The 15,233-nt window shown below is 38.8% G+C and overlaps 1 protein-coding gene across 2 annotated transcripts in view; it reads left to right on the forward strand.

Annotated features, from left to right (window-relative positions):
* Positions 1–15,233, forward strand: part of TTC29 (tetratricopeptide repeat domain 29) — a 202,537-nt gene that overhangs the window by 128,158 nt on the left and 59,146 nt on the right. For both annotated transcript variants that reach the window (XM_075929998.2, XM_006133842.5), the window contains exon 11: positions 2,729–2,960. In XM_075929998.2, the coding sequence (XP_075786113.2) occupies positions 2,729–2,960 (232 nt within the window). The remainder of the gene's footprint in view (positions 1–2,728; positions 2,961–15,233) is intronic.

Consider the following 15,233-nt stretch of genomic DNA (forward strand, 5'->3'; position numbering starts at 1 on the left):
AAATATAGGGTAAGTCTAGACTACATGCCTCTGGCGCCAGAGGCATGTAGATTAGGCTACCAGGCATAGGAAAATGAAGCGGCGATTTAAATAATCGCCGCTTCATTTAAATTTACAGGGCTGCCGCGCTGAGCCGATCAGTTGTTTGTCGGCTCAGCGCGGTAGTCTGGACGCGCAGGTGTCGACATCAAAGGCATTTGTCGACCACCCAGGTATGCCTCATCCCAGGAGGCATACCTGGGTGGTCAACAAATGCCTTTGATGTCGACACCTGCGCGTCCAGACTACCGCGCTGAGCCGACAAACAACTGATCGGCTCAGCGCGGCATCCCTGTAAATTTAAATGAAGCGGCGATTATTTAAATCGCCGCTTCATTTTCCTATGCCTGGTAGCCTAATCTACATGCCTCTGGCGCCAGAGGCATGTTGTCTAGACGTACCCATAGAGTAGTGCTCTGTTCTGGCATAGCTAAATCAATGTAAGTTTTAAAATTAGAAGACAGTGTTATTAGAAACTAAATTAGAAACTAACCTTTTTTGTTAAAATATACCAAATAATAAGAATGGGGTAGGGATAAAAAAAAATACATTTGGTGGAATTCCCATTAAAATAAGTTACTGAAATTTACTTCATAAAAATAACACTGTGTTTTTGAAAAATGCAATCATTTCAGTGAAGCTTGAACATTTTTCTTTTATTTTCCAAAAAAAATTTGAGTTAAAGATCTGAGCAATATTGGGTCAATCTGTTAGTATATTATATTTAAGTTTTTAAGGTTACTGCATATTGAGCAGATGTCTTCACTACGATGTCCATTTGGATACCTGTGTCTTTTTCCTGAGCTTTTACACTTAATTTATAACCCAAGAAGTGTTACAAGTAATTTAAATTATATACTCCAATGTGCATTACTTTATTTTTCAACATTGAATTGCATTTGCAATCATGCTGCCCATCTGCATACTTTGGGTAGATCCTTCTGAAGTTCCTCGCAGTCTTCCAAGTTCTTGACTAACCTAAATAACTTTATATCCTTTGTATATTTGCCACCTTATTACTCACTCCCTTTTCCTGATAACTAAACAGACACATTAAACACTGATGGTAATACAAAATTGTGGCACTCGAGGTTTTGAAACTATAGGTGCACCATTTGCTACCCACTTTTATAGGCTGTGTCTACATTGGCAAGATTTTGCGCAAAAGCAGCCGCTTTTGTGCAAAAACTTGCTGCCTGTCTACACTGGCCTCGCGTTCTTGCGCAAGAACACTGACTTTCTAATGTAAGAAATCAGTGCTTCTTGCACAAGAACTATGATGCTCCCGCTCAGGAATAAGCCTTCTTGTGCAACTGTTCTTGCGCAAGAGGCCAGTGTGGACAGGCAACATGAATTTCTTGCACAAGAAAGCCTGATGGTTAAAATGGCCGTCGGAGCTTTCTTGCGCAAGAGAGCATCTACACTGGCAAGGATGCTTTTGCACAAAAGCACACCTCTTGTGCAAAAGCACATGCCAGTGTAGACACTCTCTTGCACAAATACTCTAACGCAAAAACTCTTGCATTAAAGAGTATTTGCGCAAAATCTTGCCAATGTAGACGTAGCCATAGTATCTTATTTTTATGAGAGATTCCATATATTTGTTGGCAACTCAGCCACTTCAGTTTCAGGTTCCTGAACTAACTCTGTGGTATATACCTTGTGGGCTGGTGATTTATTACCTTTTAAATTGTCAGCTTACTCCGGCATTTCTTCTTTAGACACCTCCATCTCAAAGTGTAGTTCATCTTTATTACCAGAAAAGAATAACTCCAGTGTAGTATCTCCCCAACCCACTTTGTGGTGAAGACACATGCAGAGAAATCATTTACCTTCTCAACAAGATCTTTATTTATTTAATTGCTCTCTTTACTCTCCTGTGGTACAGATCCATGGATTCCCTCACAGTATTTCTGCTTCTGATGTATTTAAAGAATTACTTCTTATGTTTTTATTCCTTTTAGCTATTTTCTCTTCAAATTCCACCTTAGCATTTCTAATTTCTTCTTACATTTTGCCTGTTGTAGTTTATGCTCCTTTATATTGGCTTCACTAATGCTAGATTTCCATTTTCCAGAGGAAATCTATGGCTTGAATAACCCCTTTAACCTTGCAGTTTACCGATAGGATTTTACATCTTGCCCTCCTGTTTCCCTTTGTTTTTGTTTTATTTGGTGAAGTGCATGCATTCTTACATACTATTATTAATGCCTTATTTCTAAAACATTTAATTTCTATAGTTTTGACTTTAGAAGTTTTGACTAACTTCCTTGTTTTTTAAAAAATTCCTTGTTTCTAATTTTTAGGGTCACCATGCTAGATTTTATCTTGCTTCTCCCTAAGATGATGAATGTATTAAATTTCTGGTTACTGTTACTGAGTAGCTCAGCTATAATTAGAAACTGTACTCACCATTTATATAGAAGTTTACATGTTCAAAATCCTATATGCGTAGGGACTAATACAGTTCCCCAGAGAAACTAGTAAGTAATATTTTCTGCATTTTACAGATTAAGAAACTGAGGAAGAGAGGTGTGAGTTTTCCAAGATCGCAGAGTGAATCATTCTGGGGATGGAAGAACAGATATGGTTTCTTTAGGATTATGAAGGGGGGAAGTACTGAGCACTAGTTTAAAGATGGTCTAGTTAAAAAATGTAAAAACATTTTCACTTTTCTCTTTCTTATTAGGGGAACTATTACAAAGCTTGTGAATATTTCAGTCAGGCTTTTGAGGCAGCAAACACTCTGACTGAGTTGCCCTTGGTGGATGAAACAAAGGTTTATTACGGCATTGCAAAAGCTCATAACATGATGGTGGCAGTTAACAGTCATACAGAATCTGCAGATCACGTCAACATTGAGTACCTGCTGGCATGGAAGGAGAACAGAAGTGACATGTGCAATGACCCTTTTACAGTTGGTAAGACATTGGTTATGAAACGCATTAGTGCTGCATTGTCCTTAATGGTTAAGTCATTTTTCTTGTAGAATTTTATACAATTATTTGCTGAGCTTAAATCTTGTTGGATTACCCTGCTTCCATATGGAGGTTCGATTCACTTCGTTGTGCACTTATTTTAAAAAATAATAATAATTAAAAGAGGTTTGAAGTATACATAGAAAAGAAACAAATAGTGTAAATCTATTTCAAATGCTAACTCTAAAGGTACATCTAAACTACATCCCTTTTTAAATAAAGGGATGTAAATTAGACATATCAAAAAATTGTAAATGAAGCCAGGATTTTAATTTTTCACGCTTCATTTACATAATGGTGGCAGCGGCTTTTTTTCGAAAAGCCGTTTTTAAAAAAAATGCGGTCAAGACGGGGATTTTTCAACAGAAATGCCCCGTTTTGAAAGATCCTGTAACCCTTTTCGAAAAAAAGCCGTGGCCACCATTATGTAAATGAAGCATGGGAAATTCAAATCCCGACTTCATTTACAATTTCAATATGTCTAATTTACGTCTAATTTCGATAAAGGAATATGGTTTAGATGTACTCTAACATGCAGAATGTTGTTATTCAAATCATCACAATAACAGGAAAACAAGTGATGTGTCAGTTTAATCAAATGATGATGAACTGAAACTTAATCTTCTCCTGTAGCCTGTATTTACAACAACAAGGTTAATATAAACTTTCCTATTGAGAGTAAGAAATACTTTCTCAGTAGCATGATGGACATAATCCTGGGCATTCAAGCACATTTTTGGCATGTGTGCCCATGGCACAGATATCACTAGACTAAAGAAACTAAAAAAAAAAAGCTTTTTGACATTTCCCTAGTATAATTTCTTTTATCAGATAGCATAAACGTGAGTGAAAGGAGCAGATCTTTCCTTCACTTTTAAATTTTCTTTGGTTTTTCTTATTTCCTCCTGTCTTCTTTAATAAAAAGAAAAATGTTAATACAGTATTAGCTGTTCCTTATTATTTCTTTAAAGCATTCATGTAATCTTACTATACTGTACTGAGGATAAACCTACTACATATTTTTAGGAAAGAATTTGTTTGGCAAATTCACATGCCTGAGAGAATTTGCACTTAAAACAATCTAGGAAGGAATGACAGTTGTGGCAAAGTGCATAATACTCCTTTGCATTAAATGTTTGGATCTGCAAAAGTGCTATTTTTAACAGAAAATGCCTCGATTTCTTTTTTACTCCCATAGGCAAAAGATGTGCCTGTATTCTCTTGTTTGCCCTCTTTTTTTCCCTTTAATAGAATTAGGACAACTAAATGTAGTTTCTACTGAAAATTTCCTATAAAATAGTTGGTTAGGGGTCTTTTTTTGTTTGTTTTTGTATTTTTGCTAAAGGTTTTGGAGACAGTTAGGTGATGATACCTGGGACAACATAAGAGGCAACTGAGAATTGTTGTGAGACAATTGGATATTCCTGCTCAGTGAAAGCGTTAACAATTATTACGTATGGGTTCCACATTTCATTGAGTTGACTAAGGCAGTTCATACTTCTGAGCTATCTTAAGGATGTCTACAGATCCAAAGAGGAAACAATCTATCTATTTACACTTGGATCATGTATTCAAAATTATATATTCAACTATGTGAGCTAGATGCAGGGGGGCTTTAGAGTGAAAGCTTAGATCTTATAGCACAATTATATGGCCAGGAGAGAGCAAGTAGTAGATTTTGCTGCAAATTCTATGGAATTGCAGAATGCTCAGGGCACTGATTATATTAGAACATTTCTGATTCCAGAAGGGTGTTTGTTCTGTACTGAACAGGTTTGTTTCACGATTCAATTTTTGTATGATGACACTGGTAGCCTCTTTCATGAGTTCACAGGACTAGGGTAGTGTTTTCAGCCTGAGAGGCATTCTTCCACATTTTGTTCACTACACACAGTCTTTTCCCTGTTTAGGAATCAATAAAATCCATCTTTGCCCAGACATAGAAATTAACACTCACAGGGACTGGTGTAGAGCCATGGCGTCCAACACACTAGCCACGTGTAGGTATTTGACTGGTTGAGTGTGGCTAGTTGGCTTGAACAATGTGGCTATTTGGCCAGTTGAGAGTGGCTAGTTCAGAACTGGTTGGACAGCATGGGTATGCTTCAGTGGTTACTGCCCTTCAAGTACAAAAGAAATATTAAACATTCAAAGAAATATTACTTATATATATTTACAATCATGCAGGGCTAGTGGAGGGAAGGATAGAGTAATTTTGTTGAGGTTGCATGGCTTCTTGCATTCATGAGAATCCATTACACATGCAGGTAATGAGAAACTTACAGTCTTAAGTGCAAATTGCAAACCAGAACTCAGCAGTTGATCATCATAAAGTGCAAGACTCCCTCATCTGACAGATAGTGTCTTCAAACATTCTTCAGGATTTTTTTCCCTAAACCTCTCCAGAAATGATGATAAGCACTTAGGATGACTGGAGAATTTTGTAGGATATATTTATATTAATAGTTTGTGTAAAGAGAGAGAAACCCAGAGTTTGTATCAGTAACTTAGTGCAGTGTGCCTGGCATTAAGAGCTATGTTTATGTACTTGGTAATTGATTAACAACTCGGTATATTCAGATAAGACAGAATAAACTCAGATGTATATCTCCAGAGTAGTGTATTATTTCAATCATTTGGGGTAGGATTCTGACAAATTGTATTATGAAGAGAGTCCTGTGGGATTGGAGCATCCTTCATAACTTCGTTAACTTTCAAGTGACATGGGAAAGCTAGCTTCCTGCAGACAGTCTAAAAACTTTGCATTCAGCTCAAGTGCTTTTTGAAGACAGGAATCAGGTAGAGCTCCAGTGTGGATCTGCTTAGCTACAAGACAATACACTATGGGAAACAATTATGCATTTTCATATAGATTCTATAACTTCAAATGTCCTTGGGATTGGTAGCAGCTGGTAGGCATCCAGACTCACTGATTTTATGTTTCCTCTAGACATAAATCATGACCAGTTATTTTCCTTCCCTCAACTGCATATATTTCCACACGTCTAGAGAAAAGCAGAAAAAAAGTATTTGCTTAACATCAGTGAGAGTTTGTACAATTCTGGTCTTCCAATCTCCTGACCATGCCATTAGAACCAGCTTGCTTGCTTGTTTTCTCTGTCACCAGGCCTTCAATCTTACAAAATGCAGGACAAATGTCCTGCATTTTGCTTCAGCTACCCCAGACTAACACGGCTACATTTCCTTCAATCTTACAGGTAGGGTCAGATTCCCCAGGGAGATCCAAACTTATTCCTTCTGAGAGTAAGTATCTTGGCACCTCTTAATCTGTCTTTTTGATGATGTGACAAAATGGGACAGTTTCCAATGGAATGTAGGAAGTCAACTACAAGAAAGGTAGAGGAAGAACTCCATAATTATCATTCACAATAGCAACATGAATACCTTGTCTTCCCCAACAACTCAGTTTGAAACTATTTACCTAAAAATGTCAGGTCTTGTTTTAGTTTCTTTTAAGAGTCAACTAAAAGTGACAGCCAATCATTTTATAGTATGGGAACCTGTACATTGTGTTTATTGAACCATAACTTGGTTTTGAGGGGCTCTGAACTTCAGATCTGTGTTCTGGCTTGAGACCCTCTTCCTTCCTAAATGTAAACTTGGTGCTAATAGCATGTCAGGGAACAGACACTGAAGTGCAAAGCAGACACTTTGCATATACAACCAACAAAATATGAGCATAGAGCTGGTGTAAGTGATCTCTGGAGGAATACTGCAGTGTAGAAGAATCTTCCAGAGGCACATATCTATGTTAGTGGCTCCTTTTACAATACTCTGACATCCATTTGAGAAAATGGTCAAGGGGTAATTGACTCTGCTATCCAAGTGAATTAGAGACTCTGTATCTCTGTATCCACTATGATCATGTACATGTCAAACACCATTTTTTATCTTCTTTGAGGATTTCCCAATGATATCTTTAAATAATACAAGTTTGTTTTGTGTGAGCCTTTCATTGCCACTTCTCAAGCACCCACTAATAACATGCTTTCAGGCAGACAAACAGAATATGATTTGAAAACTCCTTTACAAGTGTGGTAAGAGAAACAACTTCTGCCTTCTTGAATCCCTTGCCTTAAAGCTTCTCTGGCCAATTTAACGTGGCTGCTTTAATGTCAAAATTACCACTATAGTTCCAGCAAGCTCCAGGCATCCTGTGACTATTGCATATTTAGCAGCTCTTCCAGGGCAGTATTCTTTTTCTCATTAGTGTCTCCAAGCTTATTCTCATGATACCCAGACTACATCCAAGAAAACATCATGTCATACTGTCAGCACAATCTGTAGCATTCTCTGCATTTTGGATGCCAAATTAATATATGGTGCTGGCATTACATTTTTGAATATCTTTGTCTGGCAAAGTATAGTTTTGGCATGAATTCAGTATTAATACTCACTAGCTTTCTGTTTCAAGCATTGATAATCATCCCATCATCTAATAATAATATCTGTGCATCCTATGATGAAATTTCCGTTGTCACTCTGTTATTTTGGAATTTTCTTCTGTGCTGATAAGATAGTATCTTTTAGTTACTGTTGCACACAGATCTGCAACAGGCAATTGAGAATAAGAGAATTAAGCTATCATTTAGTGGCCTTCCTTATCCACATAGAAATACAATACAAGGAAGTAGGAATGTAACAACCCCTTTAAAAGCAACAGTAGTTTCTATTTCCAACTTCTCTGTATGCATAACTATAGCTAAAATTAGTAGCTTTTCTATTCTTCAGTGAACTTAATAGTTGGGTTGTTCACAGAATATAACATTTAATCTCAAGAATTTCCAGGTTGCCCTTCCCTGTCCTCTATACCTTTCAACCAATATTCATTTTCTTGATTGGTCATTTCAAGAACCTAACAAGATGATGAACTTTCTTCAAAGTTAATGAGTAAAATCAAAGTTGTTGTGGACAATAAGAATGTCTAAGAACAGATACATATTTCCTTCATTAGTGTGTCAATATTCTTTGCTTATCTAGGCTTAATTTCTGACCTAAACACTAAGAAAATTATTTAATATGATCCAGAACCCAACCTTTAACAAAGGCATGTATAAGAAGTTATTTGATATAGGATGGCAGCAAAAAGACACACCGATCAACTTCTGATCCCATGTTAAAGCTCAAGATATAACTCTGGAGAGTTACTGCTCACACTAACTTGTGAGAAGCACTGCGCTTAGTCTGTTTTAGTAGTCTGCAATTCACGGACACACAGTCTGTTTTTTCTTACACCACAGTCCTTAATCCTTCTGTGTATTACTCCACAATACCTTAATCCTTAGATATGGTAGAACATGGTACAGGTATACAGCCAGAGGAATCTTTCATACATCTGTCTCTTCTCCATCTGAGATCTCTCTTTACTTACTGTTCCTCCCAGTTTTGTATCCTTCTATTACTATGCCAATTGCCACTAATTGTCGGTAACAGCCCTCCTGTGCTAGATCTTTCTCTTGGATGGTGGTAGGGCACAATACTCCCCAATTGACAGTGCCTCCTTCTGGCTGTTCTTGGGATTAGCTCTACCACGGCAATATCCCTTCCTGCATTTGTCACTTTCTCACCCTGAAGTTTCTCTCTCACTCCAGGACCTGCAACTTTCTCTTCATGATTCAGCCTTCTGACTAGGTGACGAAGTGGTTTCCTCTTCCAGGGCAGAGTCCTTCAAAGTCTTTCTGCTGAAGCAGCATCAGACATTCCACAAGCCTGCCTCCCTGGCCCCATCACTCTTGCAGCCATTCTACACTATTGTTAACTTCCAGCTTTTGTAAAAAACCCTGCCTGCTTCCTCACAGATGAGGTACTTTCTAATCAAGGCTCTCTGCATAGCTTACATCTCTTTTGTTTGCTGCTTAATTTGCTGATTGGGCCTCCCTGGTCTAATTAATTTCTCTCATGTCAAGTGTGTGATTTACCCCATCACATGGATCCACTTCCCCCTCTCTCTGTCTCTCAAGCCCTCCAGTGTGTTTTCCCTCTGAGCTTGTTGTCTAGAATCATTATAGTACATCTGCAAGATTACCTGGAGGGCCTACCATTGACATTTCCTTACACAGACCCTGTTGTTTTGAGTCCACTCAGTTCCTGTTCATCACTGCATATGACAACAAATTTACCACGTCCACTATCTGCCATGTAAAATTTACCTTCCCCTTCCAATGGAATGATTGCCAGGACATAAATATTATTTTTCCCGTGTACACAGTGGATTGTTATCTCCTCATTCTGTTGCCACTGCAGTTAACCTTCTATGGAACACCTTGGTTAACACATGACTGCTGCATCCACCACACCCTGTATGATTTTGCATCCTACTTTGACAAGAACTCTCCGCTCCTCCACCCAGTTTACCTTCTGAGCTGCCCTTTTACTTTCTTTTCCTCCCAATCCTATATCTTCCCATTATTCAGCAATGTATTAGCCCGGTGATTGCCCACCAAATGACAATAATCTCCTCCATTACCAGCTGTTTGATTCCAATTAAACATATAGTCTTCTTTCTACTGCAATAACTTCAGTGAGCAAGGTGCTACAACTACCATTATCTTGTATCATGATAGAAATGAGGATGACTAAGGATACAATATTTCTCAGATCTTCTAAGAAGTAATCTCCAGACTTGAACAAAAGACTCCAGACTCCAAAAGAACAATAATTACAATTAAAGGCTGTACTCTGAAATAATGAAAACTTTGTATGAGTTGGACAAAAAATGATGCCTCAGCAAACGTGAAGGAATCCAATTGAATTCTTAGCAGAAAATGAATAAATAATATATGCTTACATTTTCATATTCAGACTTCAATATCACAGCTCTCTCTGGGACACAGTTAGAGAACAGTTAGAGAACTGATTGAATCCATGGCCATTTGCCCTTTTTTTGTTTATGAGAAAGGAAAGCTGCTGGTATAACACTAACCAAAGATATCTACAGATAGCAATATAGCCTTTCAAATAAACTGCTTATGCTGCAACCCTGAGAAGATCTGACTAGTATGGAATTTCCTGATTTGCCTTTTCCATCTTGTGTCTTGTAGAAAGGATAAATGTGATTTTAAAACAGACATCAAATACGTGAAATAGACAAGCTGTAAAAGCCATGCAGTTATGCTCACTTCAGAGACCTCTAAGCATACCATTAGTTCAAAAAGCAGCAGTGGTCTAAGTAGATGTCACATAGATCATGTTAGTCTCTAGGTAATATAAACCATTGACTCTCCAGCTATCCTCACTCATTTTTATATCTTTCACAGTAAACTAAGCAAATGATAAGAGTGCTTCCCATTCTACTAATCTGTTTCAATGGTGCTATTTTCCATTTCCAGCTTTAAAGAAATAACTTGGGTTTATATTATTTCTGAAAAAAGCTGTAGCAACGTCCTTGAAGATCAATAACATAATCATTACACTCTGCTTAGTTTTAATAATCAGATTTTAACTTTCTAGAATTTTTAAAAATTGAAAGATGCAATCTACTGTGAAGCATATAGGCCAGATCCTCTGTTGGAGTAAGCATAGGTCCTCTGAAGTCATGAAATGGTCGTAACTTCGTGTTCTTGTCTATTTCTTTAATTCTTACCATTTTGGACTTATGAGATTAACATCTGAGCATATCTGATCCTTTCTAACAAATGGGAAATGAGTAGATTTGTAGTGCTACTTTTTAGAATGTTTTGAAAGTCGTAATTTCAATAAGTACTTTTGAACAGAATTAATTATAGGTGAACCTGGTACCTGTGCTATGAGTAAAACTGCCCAAAACTTTCCCTCAGACTTTTTTTTTTCAAGTAACTGCACTTATCTGTTCCACTGTAGTTGTGCACACAATTCATGAAAAGTTGTTGGAGCTTTTCCATCAACAATATCCAGGAGGTCACTCATGCTGCTTGTACCTCACTAGCTTATGTCACTGTGCAAAGTTAAAAAGAATGAAGCCACCACTTGAGTTCTGTGATGGTTGTTGGAGTTGCTGTCCTTGCATTTTCCAGTCCTATTCTCTTAAGCATAAATAATATCTGTTCTGTTAGTTTAAGGCTTGTTTGGGGGTTTTGTTCATAATTTTGGATATAAAATTAAGTTTAGATTAGTAGTTAGCATCTTGGTTCTCATTTGGGTACTGGTACCAAACTTGGGTCTTATTCTCTCAGTTTGAGGTCCTGTCACTTATTTAACAAATCTGTGCCAATGAGTAATCAGAATCCCAGCAGCCTGAAGTATCTGGGGAAGGAGCATGTGAATGACAAATGTGGTTTCAAACCCCACTCAAAGAAAGGCAGGGGAGCCAGACTTATATGTTTGCTGATAGAGTCTTTTGTGTTTGTGGTAGCAGCATTCCTCCAATAGTCAGGAGTCCATGTAATTTCCTAGATTACTGGCTACTAAGAGATCAGTACAGGTCTCTGGTAATGTGCAGTGTGACCACTATACAGTCTACCTCCAATACACTGAGGTTCTTAATTACTATGGAGAAATCTCCCCTGACTCCTGTTCAGAAAATAAAATTTATTGAGACAGTTCTGGATTCTACAAAGGCCAAAACTTTCATGCCAGGGTTGAGATTTCAAACAATGCAAGCCATTGCTCCAGATCTAAAGGCACACCCTGTCAATAACGTGTGAAATTGTGTCATACTTCCAAGGCACATTATGGAATGCACTTACGTGGTACAGCATGCAGGCTGTACTTCAGAAGACTATAATTCAGCAAGATATCATCTTATGGACATGGTGGTTCAAGTGCCTACTCAGGTCTTGTCCTCCCTGTATTGATGGATAGAACCTTCAAATGTTTTCATGGATGTTCCCTTTGCTCCTCCTCAACAGATATCTATCCTATTATAGAAGTGTCAGCTCTACATTAGAGAGCTAATGTACCTTTACAGACACAAAGTCTTTTGTCTAGCCAACATTTAAAGCTCAATAAAAATGTGAGGGAGTTTCAAGCCATTAATTTGACTTGCATGGCTTTCTTTGAATATATGCATGAGTAGATTCTGTTGGTGCTCACAAACAACATAGCTGCCCTGTTCTATGTAAACAAACAAGTGGTCTCAGTCAGTGGAATTATGTGAAGGGGAGATTCTCCTTTGAAATTTTGGTGTTGCCAGTTCTAAAAGCTGCTTACATTCTAGAGATTTGGATTGCATTGTCAGGTCACCTAAGCGGATCATTCACCGTAAGTGGTGTCTTCGTCCAGATGTGACCAGTCCATTTTCCAGCTGACAGGACTCTTCAAGTGGATCTATTTGCAACAGGAAAAAATAAAAATATTATCGTTTGTGTTCGCAAGTGGTCAACAGTCCAGGTTCATTGACATATCCCTTTCCGCTATCAGGATAAAGAAAGATATGACCTCCATATGACTTCCCTCAAATTCCATTCCTGCCCACTTCTTTGAGACATAGATGTGATCTACCAGGATCATAGCTGCTTCCTTCATCCCAACCTCCAGACTGAATGCTTCAGGGGTGACTCTCTTAGAAAGAGGCGGTTTTAAGGGTTTACTGAATGTTCATCTAAAATTCTAAATAGTGAAAGCCTTCAACTAGGACTACATACCTTGCTAAATGAAAAATATTTCCATTTGATCCAGACAGAAAGACGTTTCCTATATATGCCAGACTCTTTTGTTTCTGAAACAAGGGTTAATGACTAGTTCCATAGAGTCCATCTAGCAGCTATCTAAGTTTTCCACCCTTTAGTGGACGATCTTTCTCTTTACTCCAGTTCTCTATCCATCAGCTTTCTGAGGGGTTTGGACAGATTCTGTCCACAGATATATAGCCTGGTGTCACAGGGCAACTTAAATTTTGTTCTAGCAAAGTTGGTGGAGCCTCCTTTGAGTCATTGGAAACGTGTTTTCTATTACAGCTTTCTATGAAAGTGGCTTTTTGGTTGATGTTCTCAAAGAACAATAGTTACAGGAAAAAGTTGAGTAACCATTTCTTTTCAAAGAATGAGTAGTCCTGTAGCACTTTAGAGACTAACAAATAGGATTGTGAGTGAAACTTTCATGGGTAAAACCCACCTATGAGAGCTCATAATCCTATATATTAATCTCTCATGTCTACACTAGAAAATTAATTCGAAATAATAACTCATGAAATAACTGTTTCGAAATAGCATTTCCACACTACAGGGAAGCCTCAAAATTAGTGTGAGGCAGGCTCCCTTATTGTGGATGCACTACTTCAACTTAGAGCCCCAGGAAGCACTGGGGAATAATTACTTTGAATGACTCTGGAGTAATTATTTCGAAATAGCAGCAGAGGAGCATCCGCACTAATATTATTTTGAAATAACTATTCTGAAATAAGCGTTATTCCTCATGGAAAGCAGGAGTTGTATTTCAAAATAACCAGCCCCTTATTTTGAAATAGCAGGCCTGGTAGTGTGGACGCTCCACTTTGTTATTTCGAAATAACTCCTTGGCGTAGACAAGGGCTCAGGTGCCACAGGACTACTTGTTGTTTTTAAAGATACAAACTAACACAGCTACCCCCAAAGACATTTCTTTTCAGTCACCTATAACTTTGCTAAACTGAGCTGCCTTTATGCTTGAAATCCCAGTATAGTAACTTTTTATTTTTAATAAATGAGGAACACAGAAAGTAACAAACTTATTGATAATACTTTGAAACAGCTCTACAGGTGAACCTTCAAAATCTGGGACTCTCTGATCTGGCAACATCCGTGGTCCAGCAGGGCCACGGATGTTGCTGGACCAAAGAGCCGCAGAGGTGGAAGTGGGAACCAGCTGAGAGAATGTGGGGCTGGAGAGCCTTAGCTGGGCCAGCAGTGGCTGGACCAGGCAGCAACCGGGGAAGCTCCCACCCCGGCCAAGGAAGGAACCCTTGGTGTCAGCTGGGCTAGGTGACTGAGGAATCCTGGCTGAGGGAACCCTAGCTGCAGCAGGGCTTCTGGTGGCAGGCAGCCCAACTGGAATGCCCCTCTTTCTCTCCCCCTCCCCCACACCAGCGGAAGGGCCAGCGGCAGCCAGGCAGTCCTGGCTTGGAACCCCAGGATACCCTTAATGGCAGCGAGGCTAGATTGGGCAGCCTTGGCCATGGAACGAGCAGCTGAAGTAGAGCTGGCAGAGGTGGGTGGCCCTAGCTGGGGAAACTGAAGGAGTTCCCAGTTAGCAGCAGGGCCAGCCCTACTTGCAGCACAGTGTGGCCGGGCGATCCTGCCATGGAGGAAGTGGGGCTGGCGGTGGCTGGGTAACTCCAGCCCAGGAACACCATGTGACAGTGTGGCCAGCAGCAGCCAGGCTGTCCTGACTGGCAACTCCAAGAGACCTTGGGTCAGTGTTCGGGAAGCAGGATGGGGAGCCCATGCCAGATCCGCATTAGCAGGGCCAACAGCAGGGCAGGGAGCCCAAGGGAGAGCAGCCAGGGACCACAGCAGCCAACAGGGGAGCACTGACCTCCCCTGGTCTGGCAAATTCCCTAGTCTGGGATGGCTCAGGTCCCAAGGGTGCAAGACTAGGGAGTTCCAACCTGTAAGACAGTTTTTCTCTAAAATACTTATTTAAAATAGCTGATATAATGTGGTATAAGAATTTCATTGGACTTCATTTGGGGTTGTCAACATAAGTAATTCATGGCTTTGAAATTCATTTTGAATGACTTCATTACTTATGAATGGCAAAGCCACAAGTAAAATATGAAGGTCAATGTTCATCCCAAATGAGCTGTGATGAAACCTGTATGTAAATAGTCCACCATGCCATCATGTAGTTTATGTATTGTTATGTGATGATATTATTAATGTAGTAAATTCCTTTATTTAGACAACAATGGACTAATTTATATAACCATGTGATAAACTGAACAGAATTTGCATCTTTAGCCATCTAGCCTTCTCTAAAGTATATTAATTCATTTCTTCTAGGAATACGTCTAACATTTCAAATTTCATCTTTCCTTCCATTAGTAAATTATGGTCATCCTCTCAAATGAGTGCTAATAAAACCATTATGCCCCAGAACACACCATCAGAAATATGAGTGTTTTGTGAAAATTGGTTTTGATTTGCCTAAGTAATGTGCCTTATAAATCGCACATTGCATATGCATGGTAAATATTTATCTCTGTTAATAGTGATCATTTAACTCAGAGAGGAGGAAAAGTACATTGCTCTTCCACATAAGTTATCTATGTAGGTAAAAATATACTGAAGAGTTTTAGTGAAT

The sequence above is a fragment of the Pelodiscus sinensis genome, chromosome 4 (genome assembly GCF_052426305.1).
Source record: "Pelodiscus sinensis isolate ZL-2025 chromosome 4, ASM5242630v1, whole genome shotgun sequence".
In the NCBI taxonomy this organism is placed as follows: domain Eukaryota; kingdom Metazoa; phylum Chordata; order Testudines; family Trionychidae; genus Pelodiscus; species Pelodiscus sinensis.